The following is a 20,083-nucleotide window of genomic DNA, read 5'->3' as shown; positions in this document are numbered from 1 at the left end:
TATCATTCTGGACTCAACTCTATCTCAATGACATCATACCAAGTCAAGTAATCACAAACCAGGCCAAATAATGAGAAACATTACAGAGGATAATACTTTAGAAAATACCCATACTGTCACATTTCTGGACAGCACAAATGTTTTATTTGGATTTTGTTTCTTAAAATGATTCTTAGATTGTGTTTAATTCTGTCACTATCATCCTTCTTCAAATTCACCCACAGCACTCTTAATACTCCACACAAGACTCACAAACACACATATGTAATAACACACTGTGGTTTCTATGAACTTCCCTTAAAGGCTCAGAACATGCAGTGTGAGTCACACACAACAGTTCCGCTCATGAGTTCATCCATTTGGGTTTAGTTGTTCTTTAGTTTGAGCGGTGAACTTAGTGTGGCTCTGTCAGTTAATGCCATGTGGTTTTCAAGCCAAACGTAAAGCTCACAGTCACTCAAAACTCACCAATTCCATCTCCTCCTCTTCTGACTGCTTCCAACAGAAAAGAGCAGATGAGGGTGTCAGTACAGGCCCAGGTGGCACACCTAGGCTCAGTGGGGTTAGGCCACCGTTCTCACCAGGATGTGCTTTTAAACTAACTTATTCAAATTAAGAGAGTGAAGCGTGAAACGAACGCTGCCTCAGGTTACTTGCTATGAAACTGGAAATTCAAATTGGGGGACCAATTCAAATGAAAAGTCAAATTCGATGCCACTAAATGCGCAACGTTTTCATTCCTCATGGCCATGTGGTTAATCTGACATGTAGCAATAAGGTAAATGTTAGACAAAGAGAAAGTAGATGAGAGTAATTGTGTTTTTAAAAAACCATGGACAAAAATCCTTGAACAGCTTTGCCTCGCAGCTAAGATGTACTTAACCCCTCACCTCACAGACTCATTCAGACATGTGCTTGTGTGTCCAATAGCCCCATCCTTCATTTTGAGTTCAATGACACAATCTTTTGCTTGCTTTAATTTATTTGTTTACGTGAGAAGGACAGTAAACACTGTGCTAAATAAGAGGTGGGAAATATAGCAGTATGGGGATTATGGTATTACTTTAAACCTACAACAGGAGTAAATAATCTCCTCAAATGCAAATCCTTCCCTCTGACACAAATTATTTATTTTATAATAGCAACTGAACACCTCGGCAGCGAAATTGTAAGAAATAGATGCTGTTCATTTAAATACTAAAAAGTCTTGTTTGGGGTTTTCAGGTCATGCTTTCTGTTTTTAAGTGTTTTAATTCTCTCTCAATTCATTTATTCGTTCAATACTTAAACAGTTACTTTAAATGTTCTAGCACATATCTAATCCCCAGTTGTATTTCTCCCTTGTAAACAACGCATCATTTCGATTTAAGGGTCTTAAATGATGGCCTCTTATCGTATTGTTTTGTTCTGATTAAGGAGTTGTACACTACTGAAGATAGGAAGGTCTCTCGTCAGTGGTGCGGGGCCAGTGCTGTCTTAATATCGGCACTCAATCAATAACAGTGGGGAGACACGACAAGGGTGACAAGATATTATCTGGCTCACACTCTGGGCTTCTGATTAAGCCTTCATCCCAACTCTGTCACACTGCGATGTGATTAATTTAATACCATTATGTTCTAATGACAGCCTGTCTGCAGGCACATTAACAGGCCCTGCTTTAGTCTGTCTGTCTGACGCGGTTCATTCACATGCACACACACACAGAAAGGACGCTGGCTGTATTCGCAAATATACACAAATGAATAATCCTCTGGGCCTCTTACTAGTGATGACTACAGATACCACTAGCTTGGCATGTGGAATTGTTTTGATTCATGACTGTAGCGCTTCCAGATGCACGAATGCTTTTCCATACACACGCATGCTTGCATACGATATATTTATGCTGAGTAGAGAGAACCCCATGTAACCCACGATGCTATTTAATAAACAAGACCCGAGCCATGCTGAGAGAGAGGCTTCTTCTGTTGAAATGAACAAATTATTGACCATTTCGAAATATAATAATAATATTCTTTTTCCGCTTCCCATTTTATACTTTAGTGATTTATGAGGCTGACAGCCGGGTGTAGCCTCAGGTGCCGAACGTGGCCAGAGCTCTCTGCACCTTAATTATAATCAATTTAGAGGCCGTCTAATTTCTATATGAATAATAGAACGAATGAGGGTACCTGAGATACTTGGTTCCACTGGTGTTCTTATTGTGACACTGCTTTAGTTTAATTTCGTTTCATTGTCAGCGATTACAGTTTTTAAGGTTTATCTATAGCAGTGGTTCTAAACTAGGAGCCAGATCTTACATTAGTATGACAAAATATATATCAAGTCGATTCAGAGCAACTCAGTTCTCAACATGATCTTAAGACGTCGAGAGTGTATGTGGAAGTGTCTAGGAAAGATTCTATCATACTCACCAGGGGAGGCATCATGCCCTTGCTGGATGGGGGAATGACAACTCTCAAGTCTGGCTTGCGGCTTCCGATGCCCATGTTGCCCCCCGGTGGTGGTGGTGACTTCGCAGGCATGACTTTACCCAGCCCATTCCCGCTGGGTGTACCCAGAAGCCCCGGCGAGCCCCTCGGGTTAACGAAGCCATTTCCTGCTGGGACACACATACAGGCAGAAAGCATCATGGGATTGCGCTCTAATCGACCAATCCCCAACAGCCATCAGTCGATTTGATGACATGCCATTTCCCAGCTGCAGTCGTAGCATCTCATAGCACGCAACGTTAAGTGTTCCCAACCCTCTGGGAAAGTTCTAATAAGACCCTGGTAATTATCCTGCACATTTACGAAAATAAAACATAAATTTTAAAATTGATGAGCCTTTGGTTGTGTTGGTGTACAATGGCGTCAAAGCGTCCCAGGATGAGGAAAGCAATTCAGTTTAACAAATGTAGTGTGACTTAAGCTCTTTAAAAAGTGAATGGCTAAAGTCATTACAACTGAGTGCAGCCATTCGCTGCTATCAAAAGCAATTAAACTTCCATTTTGGAGAAGAAATCTAAAAACTTTGGTGGGGTGTCGATGGCATGTTTACGTCTGGTGTACTTTTGGCCAATTCGAGTTCCAAACTGAGTTTATTGTTGAAACTAAAGCTACTTTTATTTTCAACTCGTTCCTGCTGAATTAAGAGCAAACAGGATCAAATCATTATGTTAGCGAGTGCTACAATGCCCTAAAAAGGCACAGTAAAGGGCACAATGTATTGTACCAGACTAAACGTCACTCTGTGGAACATCAACAAATACTGAAAATCAGTGTGAGGATGATGTCATCACGTGAGAAAGAACAGACTAATCCATCAAGACTGCACCTGACTGACCTCGCACCCGTGTACTATATATACTGTGGGTCTCTGGTTTCACATGAATGTCAGCGCATTACAAAGATGTCTTTCTACCATCTGCTGGCTCACATTGTTAGCAAGTTCCTTCGCACAACCATCTGAAATATTCTCTAACAATCACGGGTCATTTACCCACACAATGTGTAACCTTCTAAAGACAAACACAGGAATTACAATTGGCCGGCATTCAAACCCAAAAACACAATTACTCTTGAGCTCCATTTGAATGTTTTCTTTCGTCCATATCAGCGCAACTAAACAACCTTAAAAAGCAAACAAGTAGTCTATAAACTCCTCTATGCCCATTTTATTTCTATTTGCTCGTAACCACACATACGGAGAAGTGCAATGTCATTTCCGTGTGTTTTCGCTGTAATAGCAGCTACAATAAATGTTAGTCATGGGGCTTTTTCTGCCCCCCACCCAGCGCTCATTTCCTGTGGGGGCTTGCTGTGGGACAGAGAGAGAGAGAGAAGGCCATCATCAGACAGACAGAGAGCAGAGCCCTGCACTTACTGTGTCTCGACTTATACACGCCTCTGCTGAGAAAGGAATACATACGCACAATCCTCAGAGGGTCTAATAATCTAGGGATATTCGCTGTTGTTATTTTGCTTTAAGACGATTTTGTGGACACAGATATTGTGAGAGTTCTGTAGATGGTAAACAGGAGGAGCAGGTTTGGGAAATGATCCAAGCGAGATTCAAACGCCCGCACGTAAGCACCACCATGCAATTTGTCAGAACAAGTGCTCTGCCCACCAGGACTGTGGCCAAATCTGAATCTAGTACAGTGCGTGTAAACTCGAAAACAAAATGATACGTACTTCTGTGCACAAAATTATACAAGTTGTGCTAAACCTCCTTACAAAGAAAACATTTAACTCTTTCTCCGCCAGCCTTTAAAAAAAAAGTTGCCAGTCAGCGGCAGCGTTTTTTTTTTAACATTTTCACTAAATTTTGATGGCTCACAGTATATTTTCTGTAATTAATTTATGGACCAACAATATATCAAATGAAAGAACAGTCTCAGCTTTCAAACAAAAGAAACTGTATTCTTCTATCTTCATTTGTTCTCCACCCAGATTACACTGAGAACAATCATTAAAAACGAATAAAACATTTACGTTCAAGCTTCAGAGCATCTGTATTTTTTCCAAAGGTGTGTAACAGCGCCACCTGCTGTATAACAGTACAAACAGATAATTAAACCATAATAACTGGTCTTTGGCAGGAGAACGTTTGTTTATTTAATGACGAGATAACTCGTCAATGGCGGGGTAAGAGTTAGAGGTGCTGTGTTTAATATTTAGGAATATCTATTGACGGAAATGCAATATAATACCCATAACTGTCTTCAGAGTTGTATAAGATTGTATAAAGAATAAAGCGTTATGTTTTTATTACCTTAGAATGAGCTGTTTCTATCTACATACACCGCGGGTCCATTTGTATGGAATTCACCATGTTGTTTCTACAGTAGCCCTAAATGGACAAACTGGTCTACAGAGCGTATTTCGTAAATTCTTTATCTCCTTCGGCAAAGAAGTGAAAACGTGACAACATCTTAGTTATGTGTGAGCCTCTGTAGTGCTTCGAAGGGGAGGGGCGTGAGGTGGAGTGAGCCGTTGGTTGCAATTCGCAACCTCACCATTAGATAAGCTAGTGTCTCCACATTGCTCCTTCAACAGTGGTTTTATGTATTTTGATGTATTTTGAAAGCATCTCAGGTCCACCTCAAGAAGTTGAAGAGTGCAAAGGTGTAATCTTACAGGACGGCGGATGGGAAGAATCTTAAACATTAGATTTGTTTGATTTGTTTACCTTTTTGCTTTCTAGATAACGCCCAAATGTCAATCTGTGTTATTCATAAGTATAACGTCATTATTTAAATGTCTAAAATAGCAATAATAAAAGAGATGGTGTGACCAAGCTTCTGACTGATACTATAAAAGTTGATTTGATTAACAAGAAATAAATCATCAATGCAAGCATTGGAGTTTGTGAACTTCTAAGTAGGAGGAAATTATGATCCAATAACTGTAAAAGACATATCAGCAGTACATTACTGTAATGATGTTTGAAAGGAGGGAGTATGATATCATTACACTGAAATACTCCTGAAAAAGGATGTTCTGAAACAAACTGTGTAACTGAGGCCCTCCTGAGACTTCTCGAGTTCTGGGTTTTAACCGGTGCCTCCACCTCTCTTGCTTCTATAAGAACACGTCTTAAATCGTCATACACTCAACACAGTGCGCAGGATGTCAAAATACCTAAAGGTTTAAAAAAATATAGACGAGAGATACAACGTCGTTTATTTTATTAAACTAAATCTCTTACTCAGCTCTGAATAATGCAAGATCCCTTGGGAGCATGGTTACATAACAGTCCGCTTTAACAAAACAAATGCATTTTTTCTTCCAAAGAAATGGCTGTTCTGACAAAAAGGCACCAGACGATTCCTAACGGTTAATAAGTCATCATTACCTTAAGAGGCACAGTGTCTTTGAAAGGAAAAAGTATGCATGAATGAGGAAAGACTAATGAATTTCAGAATCAAAGCTTCGCCTCTCTAATAGATTAAGAAGAACAGAGTCCAAATTCTAATTATAGTCTTAATTAATGAGGCTGAACAGCACCTCTTTAACGGGTGCAGCCATATTGTTTTGGCTCCGGAAACCATGCGCAGGAACAATGTGAGCTGGGAAAAGAGTTCCAACTGGCAGTGCCAAGAAAATCCGATTCATATTTTACTTGGAGAGCCCTTTTGTACAAAAAATAAATATCATTTATAATGCTTCTATGGAGAATGGGAACAAGTAGACGCTATTTGGAGATCTGGATTGGGATGGTGTGGACCGGAAGATGCGGTGAAGTAACTGGCACGTAAACGCTCTTTCGAGAAGCATTCTTCTGACACACAAACAAGGCTTGTAATTGCTCCTCAACAGCGTATATTCTTCAGTATTAATGACGGAAGCTATGCGGAGCCCTGTACAACAATGCTTCGTTTTTAACTCAGAAGGTGTTCAATAGCCAAAAGCACATCTGCATCATACTCGAAACTGAACTTCAGCTTGCCTCAAAGATCAGCTTATCACATTGCTAATTGGTGCTCATTGAAACACAAATGATGTATTTCTGGAACAATTAAGTTTGGATCACTTCCTCTTTGTGCACGTTTACGCATTATGAACCGTAAAGCTGAGAGCAGGCTATTGTCAGGTTGAACAAGGTGTTTTTGACACATCGACTTGTAGTGCCAATTTAATTGTAATTCACTAATTGAAAGTGAGTTCATGGATCTGCTTTTCAGCCACACCTCTGTCGTCCCATGACAAAAGCACATTTCACAACATATAAACTATATTAAGGGTCTGTTAAGTTTAGGACCAAGACCCCTTTGTGGATAAATATACAAAGAAATCATTTCCATTTTTAATAATACATTTAAGTAACTGCATTTTAAGTCTGCACGTGTAGCATATTCACATGTCACCATTCATTGAAATGAGGTTTACAATGATAAGGGCCGTTAAGATACACAAACTATATATAGTACTTTGGTTTCTTAACCATATACTGTATATTGTAATCAAATTCTTCAGTCGTCAGTTTTTCTACCTTTGACATTCTACAATTTGGAAACACGAAAACTTAGACCAACCTTAATGGTGCTGTTAATACAGAAATTTTCGAAAAGTCTTTTGGATCAAAAGAGAATGAGAAAAGCACCAAGGACTAGTTCACCTTCTGGAATTGTGTGCTCTTCAGTCATAATTGGCTTTTGCTAGACCGCTTTTTAGGTACGCACACAAACACACACACACAACCTACTTGGAGAACCAGGACAGACGCTGCATTTAGCTGGGACAACTGACCAAAAAACTCAACTAAATCAGCGTCTTCTGTATGGAGTACAGTCAGCCAGACACAGAATTGGCAATGCCTTGCTAGAGCTGTCAGTTAGCTCATTTGGGCTTACAATGTACTGAACTTTCAACCTTTTCCGATTTCAGGGCAGCCATCCAACCACTAAGCAAACATAAAACTCTTATAGGGGAAAGTACATGGTGATCCGTATAAAATATATCGGTGAAACAATGTATACTGTCTTCAAGTAAAAGCAATTTGAAAAGGGAAAATGTAAGGGAAGGCTGTTCCCTACTGTTACTGTTAGCATAGAGTAAAATAATACTAATCACACATTTTGAAATCAATATGTGATTCACAACCACAAAATTATAACTAGACTACAACTAAAACAGCAGCGAACACACAAAATTTGGCCTGATACAGACATCTGACCACACTGAGAAATACATATTATACCATATTGTCTACTTTAAGTATAAATGCAAGTGTCTGCATAACGTTAGTATCTGTATACAGACTGCTAAAGGATGGGATTGGTTCATATTTAAAAATTCACCAAGTGGGAAGAGATTTTTCCTGCGTCAATGAAAACACTGCCAATGGTTTGTTAGTCAACAATGGGATATGGCCGATTCAACAGAAACTAGGCCTTCTGTTCCCTGCAAAAATCAACAAGAAAATAAAAATCTAAAACGATGATCTGAAACCAAACATTCTGCCTAAACGATAGTGTTCTACCATGTCACAGAACTCTGAGTGGAAACTAAACCATTTTGTTCTACAGTCCTGATGAGTCATCATGACCTCCAGCAACTGTACATGGTTAGGTAACACACTAAATTGCTACATGAATCGTGCTACGACAGCAGCCTGATATTTCACAAACACAAAGATTCATTTGCACCCTAGCTGGGTAAGTCAACGTGTAGAAAAAGCTTTCCTTTCCTTGAAGTGGAGCGTTAGTGTATGTGCTTGGAGTAACACTTGGACCCTCTTCGCCCTTCCTTTAGCTTTACTGGTGAACAGAGCGTTCTGCTGAACTCATTCAGGCAATATGAGGTCACTCTACACAAGGGAAAGACAGCAGAGGAAGAGTGCCGCGAGTCGCATTCCTTTTCGGCTGTGCTCTGAGATGTCCCTGCTTTCCCTGTGCCTTGTGCAAAATCAAAAGTATGCAAGGAATGGCCATCTGACAGGAGCACTGAAGTGGTTCCTCTCCAAAGCGACCACGCTGGTCCGGGCTGTTTGGAACAAACAACAGCTGCGTTATGTGATAGGAGAGCCAAAGGCCTGCGCTATGTGACCAGAGAGCCAAAGCCCTGAGACCCTTGGGCAAATGCTCCTTGCCACACCCCATAATGCCACTGCCAACTAAGCACTGTACATCTAGTACCTTAATCCCCCCGCCCCAGATACATTGCGCAAGTGTTTCATCTTACTTCAAAGCGGGAGTGTTACTACACTGGGCTAAAGGGGATATAGGGGATACATGACATTCATGTAAGCACCTAACAGTAGCGGTCAAGTTAATAAAATCACAAATTAAAACATTCCCCTGCTGCAAATATATCGCTGCTGTCCTTCTCAAACCTTGTATCTCCATATTTCGTGATTTTTTTTTTTTCTATTTATCATTATTATTAGTCACCCTTTATGTTTGTCACTGGGTCTTGCAGATATATCACCAATAAAAGTATTTAAAGTGCTTTTCAACTTTGACAAAACAGTATTTGATCATTTTAAAGTTCTTTATATTCTATATTTATATACCACTGACATACAGCTGTGATTTTCCTTGGTCTAAAAAAACGATGTTTCTCTGAGATTTGTAAATCTTCTTTACCTTAAAATTTCGGTATTTGTGTTTGAATAATTAAGGCCTCGTTTTTTTTTTATTTACCTTCCTACCAATCTGTAAATGCTGATTTACCAGTTCTCTAATTTGAATGAATAACACTTGATAAAGCAGCAAATGCTAGAGCATAGATTTATATAGATTCATTTATGCCTAGCGACGCCCCTGTTTCGCATCTCTAAATGTTAATTCTACAGAGATATGAGACTGCCCCACAGGAAATATGTTGGTGAGGACTGACTCATAAATGTCTGACAATCACTAAAAGACTAACAGAAGTGGGTGCGTGAAGACACTGAATTCCGCTCCATGTAACTCCTACAAAACTAAAGTATTTACTACCATTCATACTATAACCCGTTTAACATTATCTCCCAGAAAATTCAATAATATTCATATTGTGACTTCAATTGAGTGATTCGGTTACTTCATACTCAGTAAGCAAATGTCTGTTTGTATAATTGCAGCTGGCTAAAAGATTGTTGAATCCCACCTGTCCCTGCCTCTCAGCACCACAGAATGCTTATGACAGGTTGCCTGGTCATTGTGCCTTAGAGGGATGTCATGGTCCGAATGCTTGCATGGTTCTGCTGGGTCAGGCATTTAGCAGGCTTACGCCAGCCGTATAAGGACTGCCACAGTACCAGGAAAACAGATGCACCTGTCAATAGGGGAAGGCAACTCAAGGGGGGGCAGGAGGGATGGAGGCAGGGGGCCGAGGCCTTAAAGGAAATGCTGAGTTTATTTACCTGTCTGTCTGATTCAGCTACTGAAACGGAGTTAACCGTTTCGTACACCAAGCAAAATAAACGCAGATGCCGAGTCGTGTGCACAAGGCTGTCGCTTTGGAATAGGAAGGCCGTCCCTCAGCCTCTGGACTAATGAGCACAGCCTCGTCCCTAAAGACGACCCTTCATATGCATGCATTCTCTAAGTTTTCCAGGAAAAACAAATTAGGCCAATAGGAACCTTCAAGTTCACGTGAGAGAGCAGAATCTCATGGCCCGGTTGTTCCAGCAGTCAAGCTCTTTTGCTGGGGTGCTTTGTAATGTTGAAAAAGTAGCCCTGCTTCACGGGTGACATAGACAGAGCAGCCCGCTGGAGAATGGAAGCAACCCTTGTATTTGTAACTGTCAGGGAGAAACAGTTGGACACATGACCTTGCGTGAGTCCTTCATGACTTGACAGTGTGTGTACACACAAGCAGCAGGGCAGAGCCACTGCAGCTGCCGCCATTTTCCATCATCACATGACTGTTTACACTCGCTCAATCTAATGGCTCCTTTCGCCCTCGAACCGGCAAAGCTGGACTGACAGAATCCTACTTACACAACTTAATGCTCTTCAATCCAGGTAGGCAATGCAGCTCGGAGGCCTGTGACACAACCTCTGAGACTTTCTTTGAATGATAATCATTATATGCTAATTTTTTTCAGATGCCATAGAAAACCCTTGATAATATCCTTCTGATGCCCTCATAAAGGGCAGAGTCACTTCAACATCCATCACTAGCTCATAACGGTTTGGCCTAGATTTCCAAATATCAGGAGAGTAGGGGGGTGGTGGTGGTGTGCTCTACTGTAATATGCCAGTTATTCTCCAAGTACAGGCGAAACGACACAACTATATAATCACAGCGAACATTATGATATCCACTACTACAAGTCAAACCATCAATGATTTAATCATAAAACCGGCACCCAATATACAGATCCACAAACTACGCATCTATTGACTGAGGAGCTCAGCGTAGCTGGTGCAGTCACCCCTCAGGACTTACCCGCAGGACTGGAGCTGACGCCGTTTGGCACTGCGAGCTCTGGGGTACCCAGCATGACACCTAATGAGATGCATAAAATGAGATGATTAACCATCTGCATCCTACATCTCTGTGTGTGTATGTATGTGTGTGTGACAGACACAGCACTCTGATCGTAGTAGTGTTTCAAACAAATTTCAATTTCCCAGCTATTTTAGAATGCAAAATGGATAAACTATTAATGCATGGATCTCTATAACTATTGCTCATACTTGGGGATCTAAAAAAAAAAACTTAACTCTTAGTGCTACATTGAATAAGTCAAATGTTTGTAGGCAATGCAAAAACTGAAATCATAATCAAAAGATCTAGTTAAGGAATTTGAGATAATAAATCTTCTTCTTTGTCTTATATAACACATTTCCCACTAGAATACATCTGCATTTATGTATTGTTCCTTAATGTAGTTTGCAAATACTTGTCAACTCATTTTGAGCGACATGAGAAACAAGCCACAGCTGTGCACATGCAACCGGATTTTTGTGCTAATTTTAAGATGAAGAGCACGCAAAAAAAATATATATATATATATATATAAAATACTTTTTGTCAGATGCCTGCCTAGTTTTTTTTTCTAATTTCAAGAAATCTTACAAAGTGTTTTCTTACGGCACCGGTAGATCATTTTATTCATTTCTCAATTCATGTATTCATTTAATTCTTATATATAGTTATCTGTAGTGGGAATTTTTCAGACATACAGCAAATGACGTGTCAAATCATGTGGGTTGTGGAGAAGAGGTGTGTTATTACCTTTTCTAAGAATCAGAACGAATTTTCACATTGGTGAAAAAATACCATAGATTTATAATGATAGAGAAGAATCCGACAGATTAGCAACACCCTAGGAACTGACCAGAATGGCTTGGCAACTGCAAAACAATATGCTTATGTACCTCGGTCAAAATACCTTACCTATAATACCAAAGAAGCCAAAGAACAGCGCATTCAAATACTTTAGCAACCATAGAGCAATGCTTTCGCAAACAATCCACAACACCTTAGCAACGGAGAGGCAATTTTTGAACGGGCAAGCTCCACTTTTTATTAGAAAAATAAATCAAGACCGTTTCCTATCAGCTTGCATTTTCTGCATTGCACTGTCTGCATTGGTTATACCAAATGTTTTTCATTTGTTTTTCTCCAAGGCAGTCCAGGGCAAGTGATCTCAACGCACTTACATCAAAGTACAAAAAAGTATACAATTAAATCTGAATCAAAAAAGGCAGTTTTACAAGAAATGCTAAAGCTGATCTTGCCATCGCGGTTTCAAGCAATATTTGTACTGTTTAGAACAAACTCCAGAGAGCGTGTGCTGGCCTGTGAAGGGCGAGTGTTTAAGTATTGTTGAGGTCAGTAATGGGTGTTGTTGGAACATCAAATACTTTTTTGCAGCGATGCACTGCAGCAGTCTTTTTGCACTCTACTACGATCATGCCTCCCTCCTACATAGCAACAGAGATAAAAGGATGACTAATGTGTCCAGTACTGAAAAACATGCATTTTACACTCGAGTTATAACTTAAACACACACATAAGGGCTAAGTTCAAATCCGCTATTTATGGATTTTCAGGTTGTTCATTTAAATTCAAAAACAAATATGAAGACTGAATTATTTGTATCTTTGCATTGCATCTTCATTTGTTGTCATGGGAGATCTTTATGAAGTACATCCAAATGCAGTCTTTTGTTTTCGATATGTCACTCTGTCTCTCCCTCTTCACACCAGGGCTGGTGTGGCCCAGCCACATAGCCCACTGCTGTCAGACCAGCTTAAAGAGCAGATCAGACGGTGTTAAAGCCTGCTGTCGTCATGGAGACCACTTCCAGGAGACTACTAATTGATCTCACTTCCGTTTCTCTCATGCCAGGGCTGAGAAGGTGTGAAACACAAAGCATGTCAAGCAACGTATAGATGTCTGTGCACAGCAGCTGGGAAAAACATGATTGTTTCATTACTACTTCCTCTAATAGATCTCGCTATCAGAGACGGAGAAAAACAACATCTGTATTGAGTTTTGAAAGCAAAGAAATAATACAAAAAGCACACTCTTGACATATAAACTGTTAAAACAAAAATCCAAGACGTGACTGTACTGAAACTGCCCTACTTTGCATGGTAGAAATTCAAGTATGTGGAGGGAACAGCACCAACCTGCGCTGCCTGTACTGGGGGGCCTCTGCGGGGGCCCGGCAGACACTACGTTTCTGTGCAGGGAACCCTGAGGTGGAGACAGCATGGCACCATCACTCAGAGACGCAGCGGCGGCTGACAGGCTCTGACTGCCTAAAGAGGCCCCGTGGTTGTAGGACATGGCGTTGGGGTTTGACACAGGCACAGCCACATGCATGGAGAAGTTCTGCTGGGGCAGGCCTGTAGGCTGAAACAGATGCAAACACATACATGGCTTTATGTGAAAGAGCTTTAAGAATTTCTTAATCCAAATATCCCAGTATCAAAATTGACATTCACACAGATTCAGATCTCTACAAGAACGGCTAACAAGAAACGACACGGCGGCAGGATGCACTCGGTTCTGAGCAGCGTTTGTATTCGTTCAGCTAGAATGATTGCACATATCTTCAGGCTTCTAACAGGAGTGAAAGATGACCCCTGAGTTTTGGTGCTTTTATCATACAATGAAGTAAAACGGGAGATAGATTGCCAGGTGGAAAAACGTAATCTCAGGAGGGAGATCACTGGATCACCTTGGGCTGTCCAAAAAAGCCCCGGCATGAAGTGAGAAATACTCCTGGAAAACAAATCTCCTACTGGGAGTCGTTTTCAATGTGCTCGGAACACCTATTTTGACCCAGGTTTAATACATAAAACAACATGTTGAAATGAAATATATTACAGAGGCATGCAAATTCAGGCATTATCTCAAAATAGCTCTCCAGTCAAGCATGGCTATAGCCAGCACTGCACTTGGCCCTGTTTAAAAAGCAAAAAACAAGTGCAAAACACCACATATACTATGTATTTAATTTTTTGATTCTTTGTTTACCTGTAAAGTCGTTTTAATATACATTGGTTTGTTTATGGAGGAAAATCCCATTTTGGTCTAATGAACTGAAAAAGCCATATGTAGTCGTGCATTTGCATCAATAGATAGTGTCTCAGTCAAATCAACAGGCAGTGCATTGCTGACTACTCATAGTTATCCACACAGAGCAGGAGCAGTGAGAAGCCACTCCATTCACTTAACAGTGCTGTGAGCCAGTTAGTAAAAATATTAGTGAGTTAATGACACATTTAACTGCAGCTTTGTTCAGGTCCATTCAGTGCACTGAAAAAAAATCACCTGGCACCCTCTTTGAGGTGCAGAATATTACGATCACCAACCAACAAGATCACTATTGTCAATAAAAAAAGAAGGGTCCACATTTTGGTAAATAGAATAACGTTTCAATCTGTGATTGCGGTGGGATACTGGGCTCTGATAGGACAATATAATTTGTCCAGGGAGATGAACAAACAAACCCAGGTGTTGCCACCCACCAAAAGGAGAGAGAATAAAAGAAATTGGTTGTAATGAGTGGAGGAGAAGCAGCGTGAGTCTGTCTTTATACAACAGCAAATCTTCTCCATCACATGACCTGGACAGGGCGCAGTACTGAGAGAAAAGATTCAATTTCCAGATCTGTTTGGGTAAGTGCTGGGAAGAACACATCAATTACCTCAACCAATGAATCTGTCAATATTCTAGCCCGTTGCTGGACTTGTAGGAATTTTCTTTAAAGAAACTGTATACTGGGAATAGCTTCGTATTATCACACAGAGAGGCGGTTCGCTTTATGTTTTTACTTATAATAGCATTCAAAGATGTAAATGTTATCGGCTCATTTGTAGAGTCGACGCAGGGCCAAGTGAACTATTATTTTTCAATAAAGTAACAAATACTATGAAATTTTTAACTTTTCAGTGATATGTTTATTCTGTTATAATTTAATAGTTTAAAAAACAAGAGAAGAATGCAACAGACAATGTGATCTTATTAGGGTGAGAGAAAAAGCTACAAAATTCATGAAAAAGTGCACTTCCACTGAAACAAGAAATAAAAGTCTTTATTTGTTGAAATAGGTTACTGGGTGAGGTAATGAAAAGGGGGTGTATCCTTTCTGCCACAAAGCCAAGCAAAAACATTGCATTTACTTACGATTTTATGATTTCGCATCATATTATCAAACTCCTCATTAATTTTTTTATATTTTTCTTCTGTGTGAGGGGTGAGGACAAATGAGGCGTCAGGATCCGGGCTATCACAGCCTCTGTGTTCTTTCTTGTTAAGCGCCTGCAGTGAACATCAACATAAAAAGAGGGATCAACACAAAAAGGCAGAGAAAGGAGGCAGTACTTACACCACAGCGCTTGTACATTAAATCACTCTCTTCGTTTAGTTTGCCGAAACGGTCGTCCATGAGGGGACTGTGACCGAAACAGTCATCTGGATCTGGACTGGCACAGTCAATATGGCCTTTGTTTCTTAATTTCTGAAAATAAAATTGGAAAATTCACACATAGACATAGACATATGAAACCCAGACAGCTAGTTCAGGGCTCAACCACTAGGAGTGTTCCTACTGGCCCATACAGGATTTCTACTTGCTCTGCCAGCATTTAACTAGACCAATAGATAAAAAAAACATTAAGACATAATTAAAAATATGTTTAAGCAATGTTTTTTGACTACTTTCATTTAGCATAAGGGTTTTTCAAATAATCTAAATAAAAAGACCTACTAAAAATCAATGATAAGATAAATTTGCTATAATAGCTACACATACCTTTGCTGAAAAAATACAGCATATGATGAGAAATTTTACTGATTTCATGCCAGCCAGCTAAGCAACATTACCTTTGAGACCCATTTAAATTATCAGAATATACAACAATAACATCTGAACCAAATTCACTCTTGCAAGTCAGTAATGGACTGCGGAAATTGACAAAAATTAAACAATGTAATAATATTTGATTGGTGCGTAAACATGAAACACTTAAGGACCGACCAATTTGATAAAACACTCAGGACACAGCATTTAGTAAAAAAAGTTATTAAACTTCAGTACAATTGTATATAATAGTGTGTTTCTGTCTAGCCTACTGAGCACATCTGCCTAGAGAGCATGAAAGAGCTACGATTGGGATGTTCAAACTGAACTGGTAACAGTTCAATGGATAATTCGGCAAATACATTAAGAGCTAACACGCTGATGGCTGCACCATGCCTATTGCATTAGTCCCCAGGGAGGAAATTGAATTGTCACTCCTTATCCTTTCCTTTAAAAACATTAGGCTTTGGAAAACCAAATCGTCTTTCTCCCTCTCTGCCTCTCTTCCCCTCCCTCCTCTTTGCTCTCTTTCTTTGGAACATACATTTCCCTCAGCATGTGTGTTGTGATGCATATTTCATTATCTTTCAGTTATCATAAGCCACCCAGCTGGAAGACACACACACATAAGAGGCTCCCACAGTGCAGAGCTTTAGAAACTCTCTCACTGTAATTCAGCATGTCTGCCGCTCACAGGAGCCTATCAGAGTAAATGCAATATACGAAATGAATGGATTATCATATCCGGACCATAACATTTAAGCATGGACGGGTCCGATTATTTCAAAAGCAAAGCGCAAAGTACCGGGTGTAACATTAGCATTCTTTTTACCTTCAGAGACCGTTATAGTAGCCTTAAATTAATAAAACTTTATTGGCCATTTGTGTATGTAACTCATTATTATTAAAGTGTTTAAAACATTCGTAAGCATTCCTTATATAACCACTTCTAAAATATCTACATACAGCAGATAAAAAGAGTAAAAATATCATTTTAAAAGTATATTGTGTTAAAACACAACACCCGTACTAAAACACAATACTTACCCCATGGTATAAAACAATTCTAGGTAAACATATATTGCAATCTATTATACAGTATGTATGGTTACAATTATGCAAAAAAATGTGCACCCTTCCACCATTTGCTGTCACCTTGTTAATGCATTCGGTCTCATGCGTGACCAAAAGCGTAAATCTAAAAAATGTGTGTAATGTGTAAAGCCTGTACAGTACAATGCATTATGAATAAATGTAATGTAAATATATATATGAAGGTATTCATTTAATATATTTCACAGGCTTTCAGGGAAGTGTTTCCTTTCTATTTTTCACACTTTTGGTTACGCATCAGGCTGACTGCATTAACAAGGTGACAGCAAAGGGTGTCAGGGTGAGCTTGAAAATGTGAAATCTTCATTTGACACCCTGGTCCATATTCTCGATGGATGGAGCTCCTGTAATAAGGCTACCTCAGGGCGGTTTGGCAGCAGAGGTCACATGTTCTTTCAGATGAAAAAGTCATGTTTTGAAGGAAGTGAAGCACAGCACATATACACTAACAAGCCCCTTAGTCTTTGTGTCGATCATGATGCGAGTGTGTAGGTATGTGTGTGGGTGTGTGTGATAGTGCCTTCGCAGTGCAGCTGCTGTCCTCTGGTATTTCACTGAGGTGAGATCTTTGTTGATCTTTATCTAAGAAAATGTGCAACCAAGCTCTGCACTACATCTGAGGTCTCTCGCTGGCACATGTGTACAGGAAGGTTAAAAAATGTACACAATGTATAAAGTAAGTGCTGTGCAATCCATCTCGTATCTTTCTGTCTAATGAAAACAGAGAAGGATTATACTTCTTTCAACTACAGATATATGGCTTTTCTGGGACCTTCTGTAACTCTGAAGCTATTTAGTGCGGTACCGAAGGTGGTTCTTGCACTCTCTTTCTGAGCAACGCCTTCTCGGGTCATTTCCTGTTTACAGGACCCTATGTGGCTCTCTGAAACACTGTGTTTACCAGTGAAACTATGCACTTTCTCCCCCAGAGTGCCACAGATTCCATCAGGACCTGCAAATTATAGTCCCAACCTGCTCATTATGTGGCAAGTGCTGTGGCTGGAGCAGGGCAGCGAGGTCTGTGTGAGCAGGGCAGGGCTGCTGACTTCCACAGTAACCCCAGGGACACACCCGTCCGCTGGGGCCTGAGTCGACAGGGAGGGGCCCCTGTGGAAAGTGCGGCTGCCAGACCGGCCTCCTCATGGGCATACAGTCCTGGCGATGAACACAATAACGTATCAAAACAAAGTGTGGCCAGTCTCAACCCATAGAGCTGTCTGGAATTGGAAACTCCTATATAGATAGGATATAATACAATTTTTAAAGGAATAGTTCACCTTGATAATGAAAATTCGGTCATTATTTACACACACTCTTGTCATTAAAAACTGGTATGCCTTTTTTTTTCTACACAAAAGGAAAAGCTTTGGTCTCCATTGACTTGCTATGGTTTTGTGTCCATCCAACAGAAGTCAATGGACCTAGGTTAATAACATTTTTAAAATATCTTCTTCTGTGGTTTGCAGGAGGCAGAAAATAACACAGGTTTAAAATGATAACAGGATGCGTAAATAATGATAGAATTTTCATTTTGAAGCTTAATTATTCCTTAAAAAATGTAATAAAAACCGCAAAAATATGAAAAGTATGGCCTATATTCTTACAAGCAAGCTAACATTTGTATATATCTAGACTGCGGCATGACCTCAAGTGCTTCAAAGACTAAAGAACTGGAATTGCGTGCTCGTAAGTTCCATCTTAAATGGCTTGGCATGTTTTGGGTGTCCCATAGATACTGCCTGCAGCTCTAGTAAATGGATCACTACATCAGCACATGTCCTAACAGGTGTCCCTCTCCCTAACACCTGTCAGCCCGTTCACCTCACAAATCAGCCAATCAGGAGCCATCATGCGCATGCATGGCCATAGAAGGACACGTTATGTGTCGCGATCGAAATTTGCCAGTGCTGCAGAAAATAAGGCACTGCCGTGTTTGATGTACTCGGATGGATGTGAATCCATTAAATACAAGCACAGATGGGGGCATGAGGTTGATCACAAGTTTGATTAAACTGGATCATTTACATTCTTAATTACACTTTTAAGTGCGCGTCTGCCATTCGCTCTCATCAAGAGGCCAGAGCGGTGACTGTAGAGTTTGAAGAATACATGCCCCTTTCAACCTTTCTAAAACAAACTAGTGTTGTCTTACTTTATATCTTCTTGATAAAAACAACGTTAGAAGAAATCTAGTGAGCAGGAGTGTTTAAGGCTTTCTAAATTCTGTCTTTATGTCTGTTGTACCTGAACATCTAATATCACAAGTTTAGATGTCGTAAGGGAAAAGGAGTGTTATTGTTATCAGAGCGTGGAGCTGGCTGTGTGTGTGTGTATAAGAGACTGGACTATGAGAGTGTGTGAAAGAGGGAGAGTGGGCAGTGCTGGCGTAAGCGGTTCTGGAGAGGGAGCTGAAAACTCATATTGTGTAATCTGTTCAGCATGTCCCGCATGGCACACAGACAGGACAGTGGGACAGCTGCCAATATTCGCTTATTTTAAAAGGTTCGCCAGACCTGTATTGATAAAAATTTGGCAGTACGCACAAAAAATGAGGCTGACGTCAAGCCAGTACGACATAACTACGTAGTGAGTATTTTCTTTTGAGTGTTTGTGCCTGTGTGTGAGATGAAACAAGAACTAAGGAACATTCAAGAAAACCAAAAAGTTTGGAAACCTCCTTTTCTGTTTGCTTAAAAAGTGTTACATAACAATATAAAAAAATAAAACAACTTTTATTTCCTTTATTTTTGAAAATAAAGAATCCAGATGGCTCACTTTTAGGGACAATTTTGTCAACAAATATATTTAAATAGTGTTATTTCCCTTTGAATAAAGTTAATAAGAAATATAAGAACAAGAAATATCAACTTCCAGACAAAGGTGTTTATTGAATTTAGCAATTTATTCTGAAGCATTAAGGTCTAAAATCATAAGTTTGCCTGTAAAAAAAGACTCTCTCCTGCATAAGCGTTTTTCATTACTTTGCATTACAACTCGAGGTTCACACAGTGAAATGGCACAAGCACTTTACAGTATACATAGAAAAACCATTTCACACATATCCACCGCTTTATCAAAGGTTCTTTGTATTTGACTTATTCATGTGCTGCACGTGGATAAAAGGAAGATTCAAGTATAGACGGAAATTGTGGGCTAAAAGCTTACCATTCAAAATAAAGCAGGAGCTGGAGAAGAAATGAAAGAAGAAGAAAGAATGGAGAATGAT

At 39.9% G+C, this 20,083-nt stretch overlaps 1 protein-coding gene across 15 annotated transcripts in view; it reads right to left on the bottom strand.

Annotated features, from left to right (window-relative positions):
• mef2aa (myocyte enhancer factor 2aa) overlaps positions 1 to 20,083 on the bottom strand; it is a 77,013-nt gene that overhangs the window by 5,497 nt on the left and 51,433 nt on the right. Inside the window, exons 5-10 of one of the 15 annotated variants that reach the window (XM_056765688.1) lie at positions 15,271 to 15,402; positions 15,069 to 15,203; positions 13,064 to 13,289; positions 10,869 to 10,928; positions 2,418 to 2,605; positions 469 to 492 (exon numbers count right to left, since the gene is read on the bottom strand). In XM_056765688.1, coding sequence (XP_056621666.1) covers positions 469 to 492; positions 2,418 to 2,605; positions 10,869 to 10,928; positions 13,064 to 13,289; positions 15,069 to 15,203; positions 15,271 to 15,402 — 765 coding nt within the window. The remainder of the gene's footprint in view (positions 1 to 468; positions 493 to 2,417; positions 2,606 to 10,868; positions 10,929 to 13,063; positions 13,290 to 15,068; positions 15,204 to 15,270; positions 15,403 to 20,083) is intronic. The other 14 variants (XM_056765690.1, XM_056765691.1, XM_056765692.1 and 11 more) reach the window with 14 other exon arrangements.

The sequence above is a fragment of the Triplophysa dalaica genome, chromosome 14, assembly GCF_015846415.1.
Source record: "Triplophysa dalaica isolate WHDGS20190420 chromosome 14, ASM1584641v1, whole genome shotgun sequence".
Taxonomy (NCBI): Eukaryota; Metazoa; Chordata; class Actinopteri; order Cypriniformes; family Nemacheilidae; genus Triplophysa; species Triplophysa dalaica.
Note: the sequence above shows the minus strand (reverse complement) of the source record. Positions and strands in the feature narration are given on the sequence as shown.